Source organism: Pecten maximus, chromosome 2, assembly GCF_902652985.1.
Source record: "Pecten maximus chromosome 2, xPecMax1.1, whole genome shotgun sequence".
NCBI classification, from domain to species: domain Eukaryota; kingdom Metazoa; phylum Mollusca; class Bivalvia; order Pectinida; family Pectinidae; genus Pecten; species Pecten maximus.
Window position 1 is genome coordinate 21978290 of NC_047016.1, and position 17106 is coordinate 21995395.

Sequence of the window (17106 nt, forward strand, 5' to 3'; positions counted from 1 at the left end):
GATTTTGGTATTCACAACATGTCAGCGATTTTAGTATTCACAACATGTCAGCGATTTTAGTACTCACAACATGTCAGCGATTTTGGTATTCACAACATGTCAGCGAGCATAAACTTATCAAATGTTAGCGATGTCGGTATCCGCAACCTGTCAGCGATGTTGGACATCACGATATGTCAGCAATGTCGGTACTTTCAACATGTCAGAGAGCTGACAAACATCAATTGTAAGCGATGTCGGTACCCAAAACATGTCAGAGAACTGACACTCATCAAATGTCAGGATGTCGGTACCTATAAAATGTCAGCAATATCTGTAAATACGACATGCCAGCGATGTCGATATCCACAACATGTCAGTGAAATTGGCCGATACTCTTATACGTTCTTATCACGCTATTTCCTGAATTTTGATGTATAGAACACAATTGGATGCCTATACATTTCATACTGTATCAAAATATTGTTCTATTCGTTCAGGCACATTTCTTCAAGTGGAATCCCCATGAACCTAACAATCTGGGCGATGAAAACTGTGTAGAGACGAGAGGGAACGGCTGGAACGACAAATCATGTAACACTGCCCTCAAATATATCTGCATGAAGCCTGCACGTATGCCATTTAAACTTCTATCCATCTATGTCTTATAACACATAAAGCAAATGTTACTGGAATCACTCGCCGTTTCTTGTCAAGTAATCACTGGTTAAATCAGTGGGCCTTTTTTTATCCAAAACTTGACCATTAAAAAGTATTCATTCACCTTATGACTTAGTGTCTTCTTTGAGTATATTAAACGTCATTAAATCTATCTCCATATTTCCTATTCTGGCTTATCATTCCATATTCAATAAAAGAGGATGTTATTGTTCTCTTTCTTTCTTTCTTTTTTTTGTTGTTGTCATCGTTGAATATATCTTTCAGTCCATATTTACAGATGACTTATATATATATATCATTGAATTTTGAATTCAGGAAATGCGGGACTGCCTTCAGGACCCCCATCTACAACTGCACGTAAGTCGTCTTTCATTATTGGTCAACATTGGCTTTCCAAATATATATTTTGATTGAAAATACTCATAATTGTATTAAACCAATACTGATAGATGGATGACCTTGGTAATGGTAGCCCATTTTGCCAAAAGTATGACTGTAAATATTCCCATTGTATTTTCATCTTTTTCAATGTGTGGCTCTGTGTATCAGTCTGTCTCTTCAGACTGTCGTGTACCGTGTACCACTACTGACAGACAGATCGTGTTGCCATGACACTGTGTAAGTCTTGCTACTGTTAGACATATTATAATGTTATAGTAATGTATGGTGCTATGTTAACATAATCAATACACTGTTTTTGTATCAGTGCCTTACAGTATCAAGTGCGGTCTGTTATGGGAAGAGGATCCTAACTCTAACAACTGCTATCAGTTCCAAGACCAACAGTTAGACTGGAACGATGCAAGAACGACATGCAGACATCAGGGTGGAGACCTACTGAGTATTCAGTCCAGAGAGGAACAGTTTTACATCGCTGGTATTGCATCTTCAATTTAAATTTGCTATTAACATAGCAAAAGTTGGATAAGTGAATATATGCTGGATGTTACTGTCAAAGAATACATCTATGAATATATAACATTTACTTAAAATAAAACATTGAAAATGTATTGGCGTAATCATACAGTGAGATTATCATTTTGTCGTGATAAACTTCTATTATTAATGTTACCAGATGTGGAAGATGTCTGCTGATCAACAATATTTATCAATAACTATAATCCTGAAGATTTGATGTAATTCGCATTCCAATGAACACCTAAAACTAGTCGGAGCTAGAATGTGACTTTAAGCATCGTTAACTCTTTCAGGCCGTATTCAGACAATGTCGTCTATAGCGATGTGGATAGGTGCGAATGACCGAGGGTCAGAAGGCGGTTGGACATGGACTGACCGTTCACCGTTTGCATACTTAAACTGGCAATCAGGTTTGTAAATTTAAAAAAAGATGTGTTAATAATACTGTGAATCGAAAAAAAAACAATGAAAATATTATTTGGAAACACAATCGAGTAGGAATCATAACAATGCTGTGAGACCGTACAGTGTAATGACCAAAAAAGTGCAACGTAATGATTCACATTGGTAATGAAATAGCGACAGAATTAAACAATGAAATGCCATGATTAGTTTGTCGGCAATGTGGTACCTGGGCTGAAGCGTCCAGTGTAGGAATGCGAATTTAATAAAAGAATATGTATGCTCGTGAATAAACTTAAATGTATACAAATGGTATTTAATAAATTGCCAGGTATACGGCCAATTCTGAATAGTAAATACATGTCCCAAACGTCATTGTTATGCTGCAATTCCAATACATTGTTCTGCCGCAACTGGTAAATATATGTAGGACCCCATCCATCGACATATGGTGATTGGCATCTTTCAGTATTTTATTATCATAAGAAAATTAATAAGATACAAAATTTATAGGATGTCGACCACAAGAGAAATATCTGGTTATCTATTGTAAATTGTACAAATTATTTGATTTTGTAATATCTGTTTTATTGATTCTTGTCCATGACTGTTGTCCATTTACAGGCGAGCCTAACGATCTGCACCATAACGAAGACTGTGGCGCCATCTTTACACAGAAAGGAACATGGGCTGATTATCCATGTATACAAAGGAATGGGTATATCTGTAAAAAACAAGGTACGTGTTTTGTTTTTTATTTGTTTTTTGTTTTTTTCGTTATTGAAAGTCATTTCTCTTGTATTCTAAAATTTCTTTATTTACTATATATGATGATGGTATAATAAATGCATGGTTAGTTGTGACTTAAAACAGTCAGCTTAACTATTTTTTTTTTTCGATAATTTGTTGCAATGATTACATGTTATTTGAAAATAAGAGGGATGTCGTGTGTTTCGCATTATCAATGTTTGATTACTGTATTATTTCAAGACGGGCCAGAATTATACAATATATAGTTAATATGAACCCCCGGCCATTTTTCATACAGGAAGAGTACATACGACAGTCCAACCATCAACTACTATACGGGTACCAGGTAAGACAAAGAATGAACATGTAGAAGATGGTTTGGGATGAAAAATGGAAATATTTCACCGGCTATAGTTACAACAGAAAACAAATCAATATGATGCACAAACGAGTATAAGTTTAACGGCAATATATATATATATATATATATATATATATATATATATAAACATTGGTTATGTTCGTATTTAAATAAATTCGCAAAGCGGAATTGTTCCATTATATTAAGCCGTGAATACAAAAGAATAAATTACTAAACAATAACAAAAAATAATTTTGTTTACCTAAACATCTGATCAGCATACAATATGTCCATACGCCAATTCGAGTTAATTCTTATTATATTTTGTAAATATTACACATCTGTTTATGTTTCTTGCTACAAGCTGGAATGATGCTGGGCTGTCCTAACTACTGGAAGCCCCATGGATCAAACTGCTACCAACTGGTCCGCAAAAACATGACATGGGACCAAGGTCGTACACTGTGTCGGTCAAGGGGAGGCTATCTGGCTACAATATCCAGCCAAGCAGACCAGAACTATATTGTCAGTCAACTTCCAGTTAGTAAGTACATAATGCTTATAGACTGTTGATATGGGTAATTCAGCGTTGCGCTGGGTAGTACAAAGCACACACTATGGATTGTATTTACTTATTTACAAATGCTGAACATAGTATGACAAAGTATATAAAACAATCTTGTAAGCCCGGATTAAAACTAAAATGGCCCTGCTGTCGGAATACTGTTACTATGGGAAAAACACACATAGTCGTCCACGTATCCAGATATATTGTCACACCCGAAATGGGAATCAAACCACGATCTCGAAGCTCTCGTTTGTATATTCTCATTTTCCTCCGACATTCATACTTCATGTACGCATCTATCACTACCAACAAGAGTGAGATTCTTTATAATGGCTACACAAATCCTTTCCACATCGTATCTTATTTACCGAATCTGGTCCATCATATATTTGCGAATGTTCTTAAATTCTTATCATTTACTTTTTTGTAAGAAGTAATGCATTTCACACTTTTTCAGATCGTACTGGGGGCTACTGGATCGGTCTGAACGACAGATTGGTACAGAATAGCTTCCAGTGGTCAGATGGTAGTAAAGTGACTTACACTGCCTGGGCACCCAGAGAGCCAAATAACTTCTACGGTCATAGAGAAGATTGTGTTCAGTTATACTTAAAGGTGAGTTTACTAATCTTGTGTTTCTTACCTTTACTTATGTCTCCATTTAAAGACATTATAATGAAGTTTAGGTCAAGAATCAGTCAATGAATTGACTTGTACATGTCAAATGAAATATAAATTTCTATAATTTATTTAGGAGTAATTTGTTCAAGCCGTTCCATTAAATGTAATATCGTATACAAACTGAACTGGATTCGCGAATAGTATTTATGTAGAATTTTATCTGATTATATACTATTTGGGAGGTGTAAAGCCTAAAAATTAAGCATAATAGAAATCCATATCTCTTAACCATAAAATCAATTTTAAATAATGTCGATCTACGTATGTCTATTTTTAGCATATATAAGTATTACTATACCGGATGACTGTTAATATGCTTAAGTATTTATATACATACGTAGCTGTTGTTTGTTTACATATATATGTTTCTATATACAGGATGACTGTAAGTATATTTAAGTATGTATATACCGGGTAGTTGTTGACATAAATAAGTATTTATATACCGGGTGGTTGTTGACATATATATGTACTTATATGCCGGTTGCTTGTTGACATATATATGTATTTATATACCGGATGGTTGTTGACATATATAAGTATTTATATGTATTTATATACAGGATGACTGTAAGCATATGTAAGTATTTATATTTTGGGTGGTTGTTGACAAATACATGTATTTATAATCAGGGTGGTTGTTGACATAAATATTTATATATACCAGGTGGTTGTTGATATGTATAAGTATTTATATGTATTTATATACAGGGTGGTTGTAAATATATACATGTATTTAAATACAGGGTGGTAAATGGAACGATGCTACATGCGGTCATCCTCAACAAGGTGTTATCTGTATGCGACCCAAACAAGTTGTGTCAAAAACCCAAAGTCCCCAAACTGTTGGATGTACTTTAGTAAGTCTTCCGATCTGTTATTGAATCAAATAAACTGTCAAAACAATCTACGTAAATGTAATTTTTCCTGCGTGGTATTCACGTTTATTATTTTTGTAACGTAAATCTGAAATTGAAAGAGTTTTTTATAAAGGTTCCAATGGGCATAGATTATCTGTTTATGGCAAAAAGTATAACTTAAATAAACGTCTTTTTCCTACTTGTTAGCAGTCGGTTACGATTCGGTCTTTGTGTGTTTTTGAAATATGCTTTTCCCCTCACAGCCTGCAGTAGGCTATGTCGCCTCCTGCTATTTCTATGTTGCCGGCGCCATGAAGACATGGTCAGATGCAAACAGGGATTGTGCCCGTCGCTTTAACGGAACACTTGCCACCGTCAACGACAGGTATACTTCATCCAAACTTAAACGGAATAAGCTTTAATTCTTTTAGGACCTGTTATCATAGTTTTCATTTTGGGGGAAATAAAGATATTGTAATGAAGATACCAAACGCCAAGTAAATAACAACGTCAAGTGTTTTTCGTTGGAATATGATGATATTCGTTATGTATGCACAGTTCGTACGAAAACAAGCAAATACGAGAAATTGAAAAGAAATAAAGAAGATTTTTCCGGTGTAAACGCCTACGGATTGTATCATTTCTACCTCGATAATTATATTAACAGGTATACACAGGCCTTTGTCGCCAACTACTTGAATCACAAAGGCGATATGTTCTGGATTGGAATGTCAGACGCTTCAACGCCAGGAACGTATCTTTGGAAAGATGGAACTGAAGTTGAATTCACATTCTGGGGAAGTGCACATACAGGTACTTGTACTTTGCAACTATCAAGATTAGCATTATCTTCAAAGAAATATTCAAAAGCCAATGAGTATACTATTCATATTGCCAAAACGTCCAAAGCACATCTTCATGACGCTCTTAAAATTACATTTGTTTTAACTCCACAGAAAATGTTATATTTTTGACGACGTTTGATTGGATATCTGTCTACTGACGTTAAAATTGCTGCTGTGCATCATTTCTTTTTTATATATTTGTAGGGAGGGAGAGGAGTACATGCGTTGCCTTAACTACGTCACTACCGATCGGTTTGTGGGAAAATAAAAACTGTACCGAGAAACATCACTACGTATGTCAATATCCTAGACAAGGTTTCACCACGCCCCCACCGACCACAACACTACAACCAGTCCTGTGTCCTACAGGCTGGTCAGGCCAGTTCACAAACAGCTACATGTGTTATAAGGTAACTTTAAACATTGCCATCTTCTGGAGGTTTTGATTCAAAATGAGATCAGGGTCATCAGAAAGATGTACGACTTATCTAATTTATTGTTTTCAGTTATACATTCAAATAAAAGAAATTGAGATATTGGTGAAAAATAATAATAGGTAATTTGTCACTTATATATTCTTATTTCAAAACGAACACATAGAATTTTTATTATTCAGATACAATCTTTTAAACAATTTAATTGTATAAGCAATCGAAAATAATTGAAATTTTGATGATGCAAAAATCAACTTTAAAAACATTTTAAAGGTGTTTTACAACGACAACGTCCTTGGTAAGATGACATGGACTGAGTCACGTGACTACTGTCGTGGTTTGGGAGGTGATCTAGCCAGCATACACAGACAGCAACAGAATACCTATATAGGCACTCTACTCAGGTAAACTATTATTCCTGTAGTTAAAGTTAACGGGGGGGGGGGGGGGGGGGGGGGGGCTGAGCTTCTTAATAAAGGCTGACTAGACAGTGTTGTTGGATTGGCTGAATCTATAAGTAATAAGATGATCTTAATCTACACCATACCCAGTAACACATCCTGTCGTCGATTTCAAACCATTTCTCTCTTTTATTGCAGACTTAAGACTGGATCGTTTTGGATCGGTTTGAATGATCGAGACCAGGAAGCGGGTAGGTTTATCTTAAATGATAATTCTCCATAATCGGACGAGGGTTTTAAGTTTGCAGTAATTACTGTCTGTGTGCGCATGTATGCTTAGGAAGAATCGGCATCACAGTATTGTTCATAATGAATGTATATGTGGTAATGCAAAGATCCACTAGTGGACATGTAAGTTGACGTATTTCGAGAGATTAAACAGTACTGGGTTAGTCATACAGGCCAACCACATTTAGTGATGACAAACGGTTATAATTATTTTGATGAGCAGACTGTAGTGTTGTAGTGGTAAAGAACACGTTTCAAGTGTGTCAGAAGTAGCAACAGAGTATAGCAGGGAGTTCCAGTCTCTTAGGGTACAAGGTTGAATGGAAAACTTATAAAGATCTTTCGCTGCAGAAGTTGGTTTGACTTTATTTTGATTATTCGATGAGATATGTATGGAAGATCACCATATTTCCTGGCATTGTTTTCTGTCCAAAGGTTATGTATGGTGTAATTGTAGGGAGGATGGACATCACGAATTTTAACAATGACCTGGTATTGTTTTCTGTCCAAGACTGATAGTAGGGGACCTGACTACACGAACTGTAATCTCCTGGTATTGTTTTCTGTGCAAGGATTATGTATTGACTGATGGTAGGGGGACGGACTTCACAAACTGAAATATTCTCCTGGCTTTATTTTCTGTCCAAAGGTTATGTTTGGAGTGATGGTAAGGGGACGGACTTCACCAACTGGAATCCTAACGAGCCAAACGATTATAATGGTAACGAAGACTGTACACAGATCTTTGCGGGTTCTTTGGGCTGGAACGATAACAACTGCTACACCACAACTAACTGGATCTGTGAAATAAGACGAGGTATGTAAAGACGATAGCATTGTCAGCTTAAGGAAGACGTATGTTGACGAGTACACTTCTGTTATATCCTCGCGCTCACTATATAACAGATGAAACATACGACTCTATATAAAATTAATTTCAAATACTGTAAACGTAAATATGTTATCGGTAATCATTCATTAGCGTATTTTGCACTGGAAACATTCCGCTAAATTATGATTGTGGTAATTGTAGTTGATCTACGTTGGTTCACATCAGTCATATAACGCTAATTCATCTATCCGTTGATTTATTCTATTTTTTTTTTTTTTTTTGTGCTGAAATTTGAGTGCGTCCAATTTCATCAACCAAATAATATCTGTTTACATATGTTAAATAGGAAAAACACCTATGACGACAGTTGCGGCCCCTACTGGTATTACGTGTAAGTATTTATGTACATGTAATTAATTAATTGTTTGGTTTTACTTCTTGTCTTTTTTCTTTTACCTGTGCTGATAGAACAGTCTTAAAAGCTATTGAGCAGTGCTCAGATAAAAAGTAATAAAAAGTTTGTTAATACCTAAGATTTCTATACATTTTTGAAAGGTCAGTGATATCTTATAGTTCGTAACTGCAGTAATATTCATTTATACCAGCCTATCCTTTGTCTTAGTATTATAATGTAGATAGTTGTACCTTAAAAAATGTAACTTCACATTAACTCTTAACTCATTAACTCTTAAAGGTAGATTTCTCTGTAATGCTGACGTTACAGTGTATATCCTCTATCAATTATCTAGCCAGTCTGTGCGGAACTGACCCCGGATGGTCTCTATACAATGGGTCGTGTTATATGTCCAGTCCTGCGTCCGGAGATTCAGCACTCGTGGACTGGTATGACGCCGGACAGTATTGCATTGGTAAAGGTGCCGCACTGGCCAGTATTCACGCATTAGACGAAAATAACTACGTTCTTTCATTGGTAGGTAGAAACAAAAATGAAAAATAAATGGTAAATATTTGTATATTGATAAAAGATAAAAGAAAACTGATTAATTGAAAATTAGATAAGCAATCAATATATAATACATCCCAGCATCATTGCAGTATGCTTCAATTGCAGATATCGAAGGCATCTCTGACCACTGTGTGGTTGGGGTACAATGAACTTGGATCTACCACATACACGTACGTATTGACCCATTCCAACTGGGGCTTGTGTAAATCGCAAAGAAAAATACATTGTGCTAAATATTACTATCACTGCAGACAACATGGCGTTAATATTTAAAAAAAAAAATACCAATATCAAAGTTCTCTTTTAAGTATTTATATACACATATCTTGCAAACCGGTCATATGTATGTCGATAGAGCCCATTTTAATGAACGGTCTATTTTGTGTTCGGGTTGGGAAGATTTATCTATATTTTTATACGTCCAGTAAATTATAGAAGAAACAATTGGTATATTTACACATAAATCCTAACTCATATTGCAGTTATTATATATTGGTACAAATATTTTAAAGGAAAAAAGGAATGTTGTAACAGTTTGCATTTTTGTATGGGTAGAAGCTTTGAGTTGGGTTTTTGCCACATTGATTTCTATTTCTGTATTCGTAAAATGTGCCGTAGAGTAAATTAATTGAAATGCGTATTGCAAGGTGGTCGGATGGTTCCCTGGTAGATTTTGACTTCTGGGGTAACGGGGAACCTAACAACGCCTACGGAGCAGAGATGTGTGTATCCATGTCAGTCTACGGTAAGCATTGGTACAACAAAACACGAAAAATAACGCATTGTGTGTTTATGTCAGAAATGAAATAGTAGTTGTATATGCTGTAAACGTTTTAATTTATGTGCCATCAAATTTGAAGTGAATTTGAACAGAATAGCACAATGAGGTTTTGCTTCACCCACAATACTTGTCGTTGAAAACAATTAACAAAAATCCCAATTATCACAATCAAAATGTATGTTTTCAGCGGGATAAAATGATATTAGTGTCGAACTATGTATTTTTCATAATTCACTGTTTCATTTGACAAATCATTCTTGATTAGCATAGACATCGATGTATAAGACATTAATACAAAATATTTAATGTCTAAAGGAGGGACGTGGAATGACGACAACTGTGGACAAGAAAAGGGATTCATCTGTAAAAAGAGTCTAACTGGGTCTGGGCCCGCCACTGCTCCAACTATACAAGTTATAAATGGCGGCTGTAACAATGGATTTACTCCCATGCCTCACAGTAAGTTAACTTTTTAACCATCGTCATCATCAGCAGCAGCAGCATTATCGTTATTTCTCCAGAACAACCAGAATTATTGTTTACAAATTTTGAAGGTTTCCCTTGATCACTAGATGTGCATGTCCATTATTGAGACGGATCCGACAGCAAAATGGGATGAGGTCATTTTGTATTTTAACTGTTGGACATTGTTAATGTTATTCACCAAAATATTTTTTTTTTTTTTGTAAATCTTTAGCAAATTACGTCGGCAGGATCCCCTTGCTTCCAGTTTTTGGATCGCATAAATGCGTGATTGTATCGTGCAGGCGAATGTGCGAACAAGGAGCGAATGAAACGAAATGTGTTCGATAGCTATCGTGGTTGATATAAATTTAGGAATTGTTAAAACGTTTGGAACGGTGTTGATAAAAGATGATATATACATTGTCCCTGTGATATCCTTCATGGATTTTACATATGTCAGCTTACGAGACGCACACAAATGTGCGATTCGATCACACCGTTGTGCGCTACAATGGCACATCGCATTATAGTGCGCAACATGTGAGCACGGTGTATACACGATGTATACACAATAAATAAACAAAATGGTAGACAAGCAACCATCTTGGAATTAAACATTTCAAGTCTTTTTGAACTATATTTTTCAAATTTTTAAAGATTCAGAGGAAAATGAGAAAGTAGAGGAAAGATCAGTTTTACATGGAGCCATTAAAGAAGATTCAGTGTTGAGCGCTAAGATAATCTGGAATATCTATGTACACACAATGTAGTCTCAGTCATTTCGTCTCAGGAACATAAAACACGCTCAAAAATGTTTCCAACTAAATGACATCAACTCAGTCTTGCCTTATCGGGTACATACATGTAATTGTGTTATAATAATATAATTAACATCACTTCACCTGTGTTCCACTAAGATCTCTAATGCTGGTATTCATCCGAACATTTAGGTAACAAATGCTACAAACTTGATGGTACAACAACTCCGGTGAATTGGCAGACGGCATACCAAAATTGTCAGAAGTATGGTATGGGGTATGACATCGCATCAATCAGCTCAGCTACGGAACAAGGTGAGGTGTTTCGACTTCAGTCTGATCTATTGTTACTCATATGTAGATAATTAGAGCATTACTGTAGTATCGAGTATCTCAGTAACTGATAGTGTAACGCGTTTGCAATTCTACACAATATGTGTTAATAAGATAATTTACCGTTGACATCACCACCATAATCATAATAAATTTGAATCTCGACATTTCCTATGTATTTTATGTCGGTCTATTCTTTATCTTATTGTATCCGTCGATTCACAGATAAATCAAAATGCTCTATACGTCCTTTCCCATGCTTTGCAGCATTTGTGACTACATTTTTGAAAGGCCTTACAAATAATGTATGGATTGGTTTAAACAATAACCGACATAACCGCAAGTTTATCTGGCACGATAACTCACATGTCACATACACCAACTGGGCCGTCAACGAACCTAACGGACACAGTGAAGCACATCATGGTGGTACGACGGTAAGGATCTCTTGATCGGTAGTAACGCTTATAGTATTTACTATTACTATTGTTGGTTACTTGTCTTGATAGCTATTGGTATATCAGCTGTCTTGATAACTATATTCATATTAACTGTCTTGGTATCAATTATTATACCAACTCTCGTTGTAACTATTGTTATAATATCTCTCTTTTTAACTGTCTTTGTATCAACTTTTTTATATGACCTCTTTTTGTAACGATTTTTACATTAACTGTCTTGGTATTAACTATTGTTACATTAACTGTCTTGGTATTAACTATTGTTACATTAACTGTCTTGGTATTAACTATTGTTACATTAACTGTCTTGGTATTAACTATTGTTACATTAACTGTCTTGGTATTAACTATTGTTACATTAACTGTCTTGGTATTAACTATTGTTACATTAACTGTCTTGGTATTAACTATTGTTACATTAACTGTCTTGGTATATGTATTAACTATTGTTACATTAACTGTCTTGGTATTAACTATTGTTACATTAACTGCCTTGGTATTAACTATTGTTACATTAACTGTCTTGGTATTAACTATTGTTACATTAACTGTCTTGGTATTAACTGTTGTTACATTAACTGTCTTGGTATTAACTATTGTAACATTAACTGTCTTGGTATTAACTATTGTTACATTAACTGTCTTGGTATTAACTATTGTTATATTAACTGTCTTGGTATTAACTATTGTTACATTAACTGTCCTGGTATTAACTATTGTTACATTAACTGTCTTGGTATTAACTATTGTTACATTAACTGTCTTTGTAACTTTTATATCATGACCTGTCTGTAACTATTGTTTGTATTAACTACAATTGTGTTAATTCTCTTCATATCTTCTGTAATAATGACAATCTTTTTTCTCACTTCTGCATTATAAACGTTCTGTATATCAGCCTTAGTACTTACTTCGACTACGATGTTATTATTGTATTGTGTGTCTTTGTGTACACGACTTAACTGTTATCTTTGTTCTTTACGGTGCTGCGTAAGCATTCAATGTCGTACATATCAATGACGATTATATACAAACTGACTTTATTTCCACTATCATATTTTTTATTTATCTATTCATTGATTTATTTATTGAAAAAAAAGTTAATAAGGACATTGCTAATGTTGAATTTTTATTCTGTCAAAATATTTGTGTTCTTAGTAACAGTGGAAGGAACTAAACAATATTGCGAGAAACGAAATAATCGTCATTTTGAGATCTTAAATGAACAGTTTCACTTTCAACCATTTAATTGACATGTGCTAGTGTTAAAGTAAACACACTTTTACAGACAGCTACAACGAAAGCAACAGTACGTATGTGATGGCTGATAACCTCCATATGCTTTGACCTTTCAATTTTGATTTATTGGCTTTGCCAGATAAATCAGTTAGATATCCCCTTTTGCCTTCCATGTCTCAATATCATTATCAATAAACAGGATCACCCTTTCATAATTCATCTACATAAACATGCTTATCGCCAAGCCATAAACTGTATCAACATGCATGTATCGCTATCCAAATATAATTCGATGTTATCTTCATGCAGACATGACATGCTTATCCAAAACCATCAAATCATATCTCAAAACATCATAGCATTTTTACCAGTATGCATTGAACATTATCTAGGTATGTGATAATCTGAACATCACACAATTTTGCTAAGACAGCATTAGATGTTAAACTTTTGACATCGATAGTCTAACACCATTGCATTTTTAAGAGTATAACACAGCGTAATAAAAGCTGAAAAATAATAATCATGACATTGAGACAATGAAAATAAAGATACTATTGAAAAGGAAACAAATAGTCATTTTGAATGGTCAACGAATAGTCAAAATATTCTTCCTTGTCGATAATGCCCAACATGTAAATTGAGGTCAAATCAAATAATACAACGCCCACAAACTCTTGTATATATCAGCGCCATAACGTGCAATGAAAAGGAATGTCTAGATGTCATTTTGATATTTTTTTTCTTATTAACTGTAAGCAATACTCAACTCCATACACACCATTCATATCGAGGTACACAATTGAATCTAATATATATAAACCCCCTCATTTGCATTACAGCTTGGTCTAATTTTACGGAATCAGACCTTTTTATATCATTCTGTATCGCTTGTTTTGTCCTTACCGAACAGCTTATCGGCTGATTTGTCATAACAGGTATCTCCTACCTAACACCCGCTTCTCGGCAGCTTTATGTTATCAAATGTATTCAAGATTATAATACCTTTTCCATTCGTTAACATTTGCAATACATACATCGTAATTCATCTTATTTCGAGTTAACAGTAACAGACGTACAAAATCACTAAACGTACAGTCTTATTAAATGTGTTTTTATGTATACATCTACCCATAACATAGAAAATATATATATGAAAACTCCAATACTTGGCACTGTAAACGGCTTTTTGTATGTATTAAACCATAGAAAATATTGACATAATGACGAAACCGTAGCTATAACCCAAAATATATAAATTGAATTCAAAATTCGAGACGACCACTTTAAAAATACCAGACTAGGCGGCAGACGACTATTGTTTCTTCGGCGAGACCCGCTATACAAATCTAGGTCAAATTTTGGTTAAGTCACATTTTCAAAACAACGACAATGGAAACAGAATGTTTCTAGATGGGAGCCTGATGTCGACCTTAAACGTTCCAAAGGTCTTTAATTTATACCTCTAGGAATCTTCTCTTGTTATTTTACAGTTTGTAGTCGACATCTGTCGAAATCTTGGAAATTGGCATAAAGTATTTAACGGCCGTAGGTAGGGAAAAACGGACGTTGAATCCAAAATTGAAATTAAAAGATTCAAATATTCTCTCTTATACTAAACATTGTTATTGCGAGATTTTCTGCTATGAAATCAGCCTCAGGTGTGATCACTTCAGATAGGAAAACAAATAGTAAACCTCGATTTAATTCTCACGTTTCTTAATACTTTTTAATTAGTATTCATAGAATGTAAGGTCAATTCATACTCGGTTTATTCTGCATCTGGTAAAATACTGGTATTACATTGACACAACATGAGACTTGACAAAAATAATGCATAATTATTATCTGTTAGTTGATAGTGTTAATACTTATAAACATAGGATTATCAAATGCAGTAACAGAACTACATTGCGGCAGGGTATTTTTCAGTTGTACTGTTCAGCAAAGTACAGTAGCATCTGTTATCCATTTTGTAGGAGGACTGTGTGGAGATATATACCTCGAAGAGCCATATCGGAAAGTGGAACGACAAGCGATGTAGTACCACAAGATCATACCTTTGTCAGGCGTCGAGAGGTATCAAACCCTTACACCGATGTATATTTCAACGGTGATGTAGTCCTTTGTCAGTTAGTCTGTCCTTTGTCCGTTAGTCTGTCCTATGTTCGATTGTCTGTCATATGTTCGTTAGCCTGTCCTATGTACGTTAGTCTGTCCTATGTACGTTAGTCTGTCCTATGTTCGTAAGTCTGTCCTATGTTCGTTAGCATGTTCTATGTCCGTAAGTCTGTCCTATGATCGTTAGCATGTTCTATGTCCGTAAGTCTGTCCTAAGTCCAGGAATCTCTCTTTTGTCCTTTAGTCTGCCATATGTTCGTTAGTATTTCCTATGTCCGTTAGTCTGTTCTATGTCAGTTAGTCTGTCCTATGTCCGTAAGTCTGTCCTAAGTCCAGGAATCTCTCAGTTGTCATTTAGTCTGCCATATGTTCGTTAATCTATTCTATGTCCGTAAGTCTGCCATATGTCCGTAAATGTAGTGGAATTTTTGCTTGGAACAAGCAATTTCATGAAAACGAATGTTTCAGGGATACTTTCATGGCATGTATGCCTCTCTTCTTATTTTTCATTTTCTTCGCCAATATTTGGTTAATAAGAAATTTTGCATAAACGACGCATTCAAGTCTTGTCATTTGAATTGAAAGTAATTATCAAGAAGTTTTAATTCTGATGATATTGCTAGAAATTAAACCTCTTTCATTGCGTTGCATTATTTTACAGTTGGTAATGAATTATACTTCATTTGCGGTAATAAAGTATACAGCGAAAATAAACTCCCAACAAATAATTATATATAAAACTTTTACATGTACATATATGTGTGTACAGAAAAATCACTCCAAAAATGTTTACAAAGTGTAGTTGAGTGAAATTTGATACCAGCAAACTTAGTTCAGTTAAAAAGGTCAGGCATTAACGGTCAGCGTAATATTACAAACGTCTTACGTTCACAGCTATGTTTAAATCACAGCTAGGAGATTATTTGGGCAGTATGGTAAATATCCATAATCCTATAGTTATGTTGAAATCACAGCTGTGAGATTATTTGAACAGTATGATCCCATAGCTATGTTAAAATTACAGCTGTGAGATTATTTGAACAGTATGGTAACTTACATATAATCCTTTTAACCAATCATATAACATACAGATATGATTTTTCTGCCTTCAACAGTGAACCACGTACCCTTACCGAACACCCAGCGTTCGTGTAGGAATGGTTACAAGGCCTACGGGACTAGCTGTTATAAGGTCGTCACATCGTCACCAACAACCTGGACAAGCGCTAAGACGATATGTACAAACGACTTGGGGTCTCTCGTTAATATCAATGATATATATGAGGATTCATTTGTTTATTCTCTGGCCGGGAATATACCCTATTGGATTGGACTCACAGACACTATACAGGTATATCAATGTCATTGTCATTAATGCGGATATTACGGAACGTAACAGATGTCATCGCTTTTCCGTTTGCTTTGCACTAAACCTGATAAAAGGGAAATTCTATCTATCATATATACAAAAGTATAATACATGTCATATATACAAACAGTAAGATGCATCCATTGTTGTTAGGATTATGCGAAACGTTGTAGGGCAATATTGACATAGCTATGGATATTGTTGAAATTATAACATTTTGGTTTTTGTTTGTTTTAAAGTCATCTGACACTTACTCCTGGACGCAGAACTGGCCCGTCTACTACACCAACTGGGGATCGGGCGAACCAACCCGGGGGACTGGGGAGGGATGCGTTGCTGTAACGGGGGGAATGTGGAATGATACCACCTGTACAACGTCCATGGCTTACGTCTGTGAAATCAACTCCGGTAATGGGTCTTATTCGCCAGCTGATATACAACTGTACACGCAAAACAAACGAGTCATGCATTGCTTTTCTTTGCCTTCCTTTAAGTCCTCAAAGCCATCATTGGAATAGCTAACGCCTATGTAACCAGTTTATTAACCTCCTAATGCCCAAGATAGAGGTGTCCTCTGTTTACAACATATCGTTTACTGATGCATGAGCACAT

The 17106-nt window shown here is 35.1% G+C and overlaps 1 protein-coding gene across 3 annotated transcripts in view; it reads left to right on the forward strand.

Moving 5' to 3' along the window:
- Window positions 1-17106, forward strand: part of LOC117321515 (macrophage mannose receptor 1-like) — a 29976-nt gene that overhangs the window by 7619 nt on the left and 5251 nt on the right. For 2 of the 3 annotated variants that reach the window (XM_033875940.1, XM_033875942.1), the window contains exons 13-38: window positions 480-612; window positions 976-1017; window positions 1367-1537; window positions 1872-1988; window positions 2605-2718; window positions 3029-3076; window positions 3456-3635; window positions 4117-4274; window positions 5087-5200; window positions 5464-5585; window positions 5868-6013; window positions 6250-6455; window positions 6753-6883; window positions 7079-7131; window positions 7818-7985; window positions 8347-8391; window positions 8750-8931; window positions 9073-9137; window positions 9615-9712; window positions 10064-10207; window positions 11164-11286; window positions 11572-11741; window positions 13054-13074; window positions 14984-15083; window positions 16241-16476; window positions 16734-16902. In XM_033875940.1, the coding sequence (XP_033731831.1) occupies window positions 480-612; window positions 976-1017; window positions 1367-1537; window positions 1872-1988; window positions 2605-2718; window positions 3029-3076; window positions 3456-3635; window positions 4117-4274; window positions 5087-5200; window positions 5464-5585; window positions 5868-6013; window positions 6250-6455; window positions 6753-6883; window positions 7079-7131; window positions 7818-7985; window positions 8347-8391; window positions 8750-8931; window positions 9073-9137; window positions 9615-9712; window positions 10064-10207; window positions 11164-11286; window positions 11572-11741; window positions 13054-13074; window positions 14984-15083; window positions 16241-16476; window positions 16734-16902 (3256 nt within the window). The remainder of the gene's footprint in view (window positions 1-479; window positions 613-975; window positions 1018-1366; window positions 1538-1871; window positions 1989-2604; window positions 2719-3028; window positions 3077-3455; window positions 3636-4116; window positions 4275-5086; window positions 5201-5463; window positions 5586-5867; window positions 6014-6249; window positions 6456-6752; window positions 6884-7078; window positions 7132-7817; window positions 7986-8346; window positions 8392-8749; window positions 8932-9072; window positions 9138-9614; window positions 9713-10063; window positions 10208-11163; window positions 11287-11571; window positions 11742-13053; window positions 13075-14983; window positions 15084-16240; window positions 16477-16733; window positions 16903-17106) is intronic. The other variant, XM_033875941.1, reaches the window with a different exon arrangement.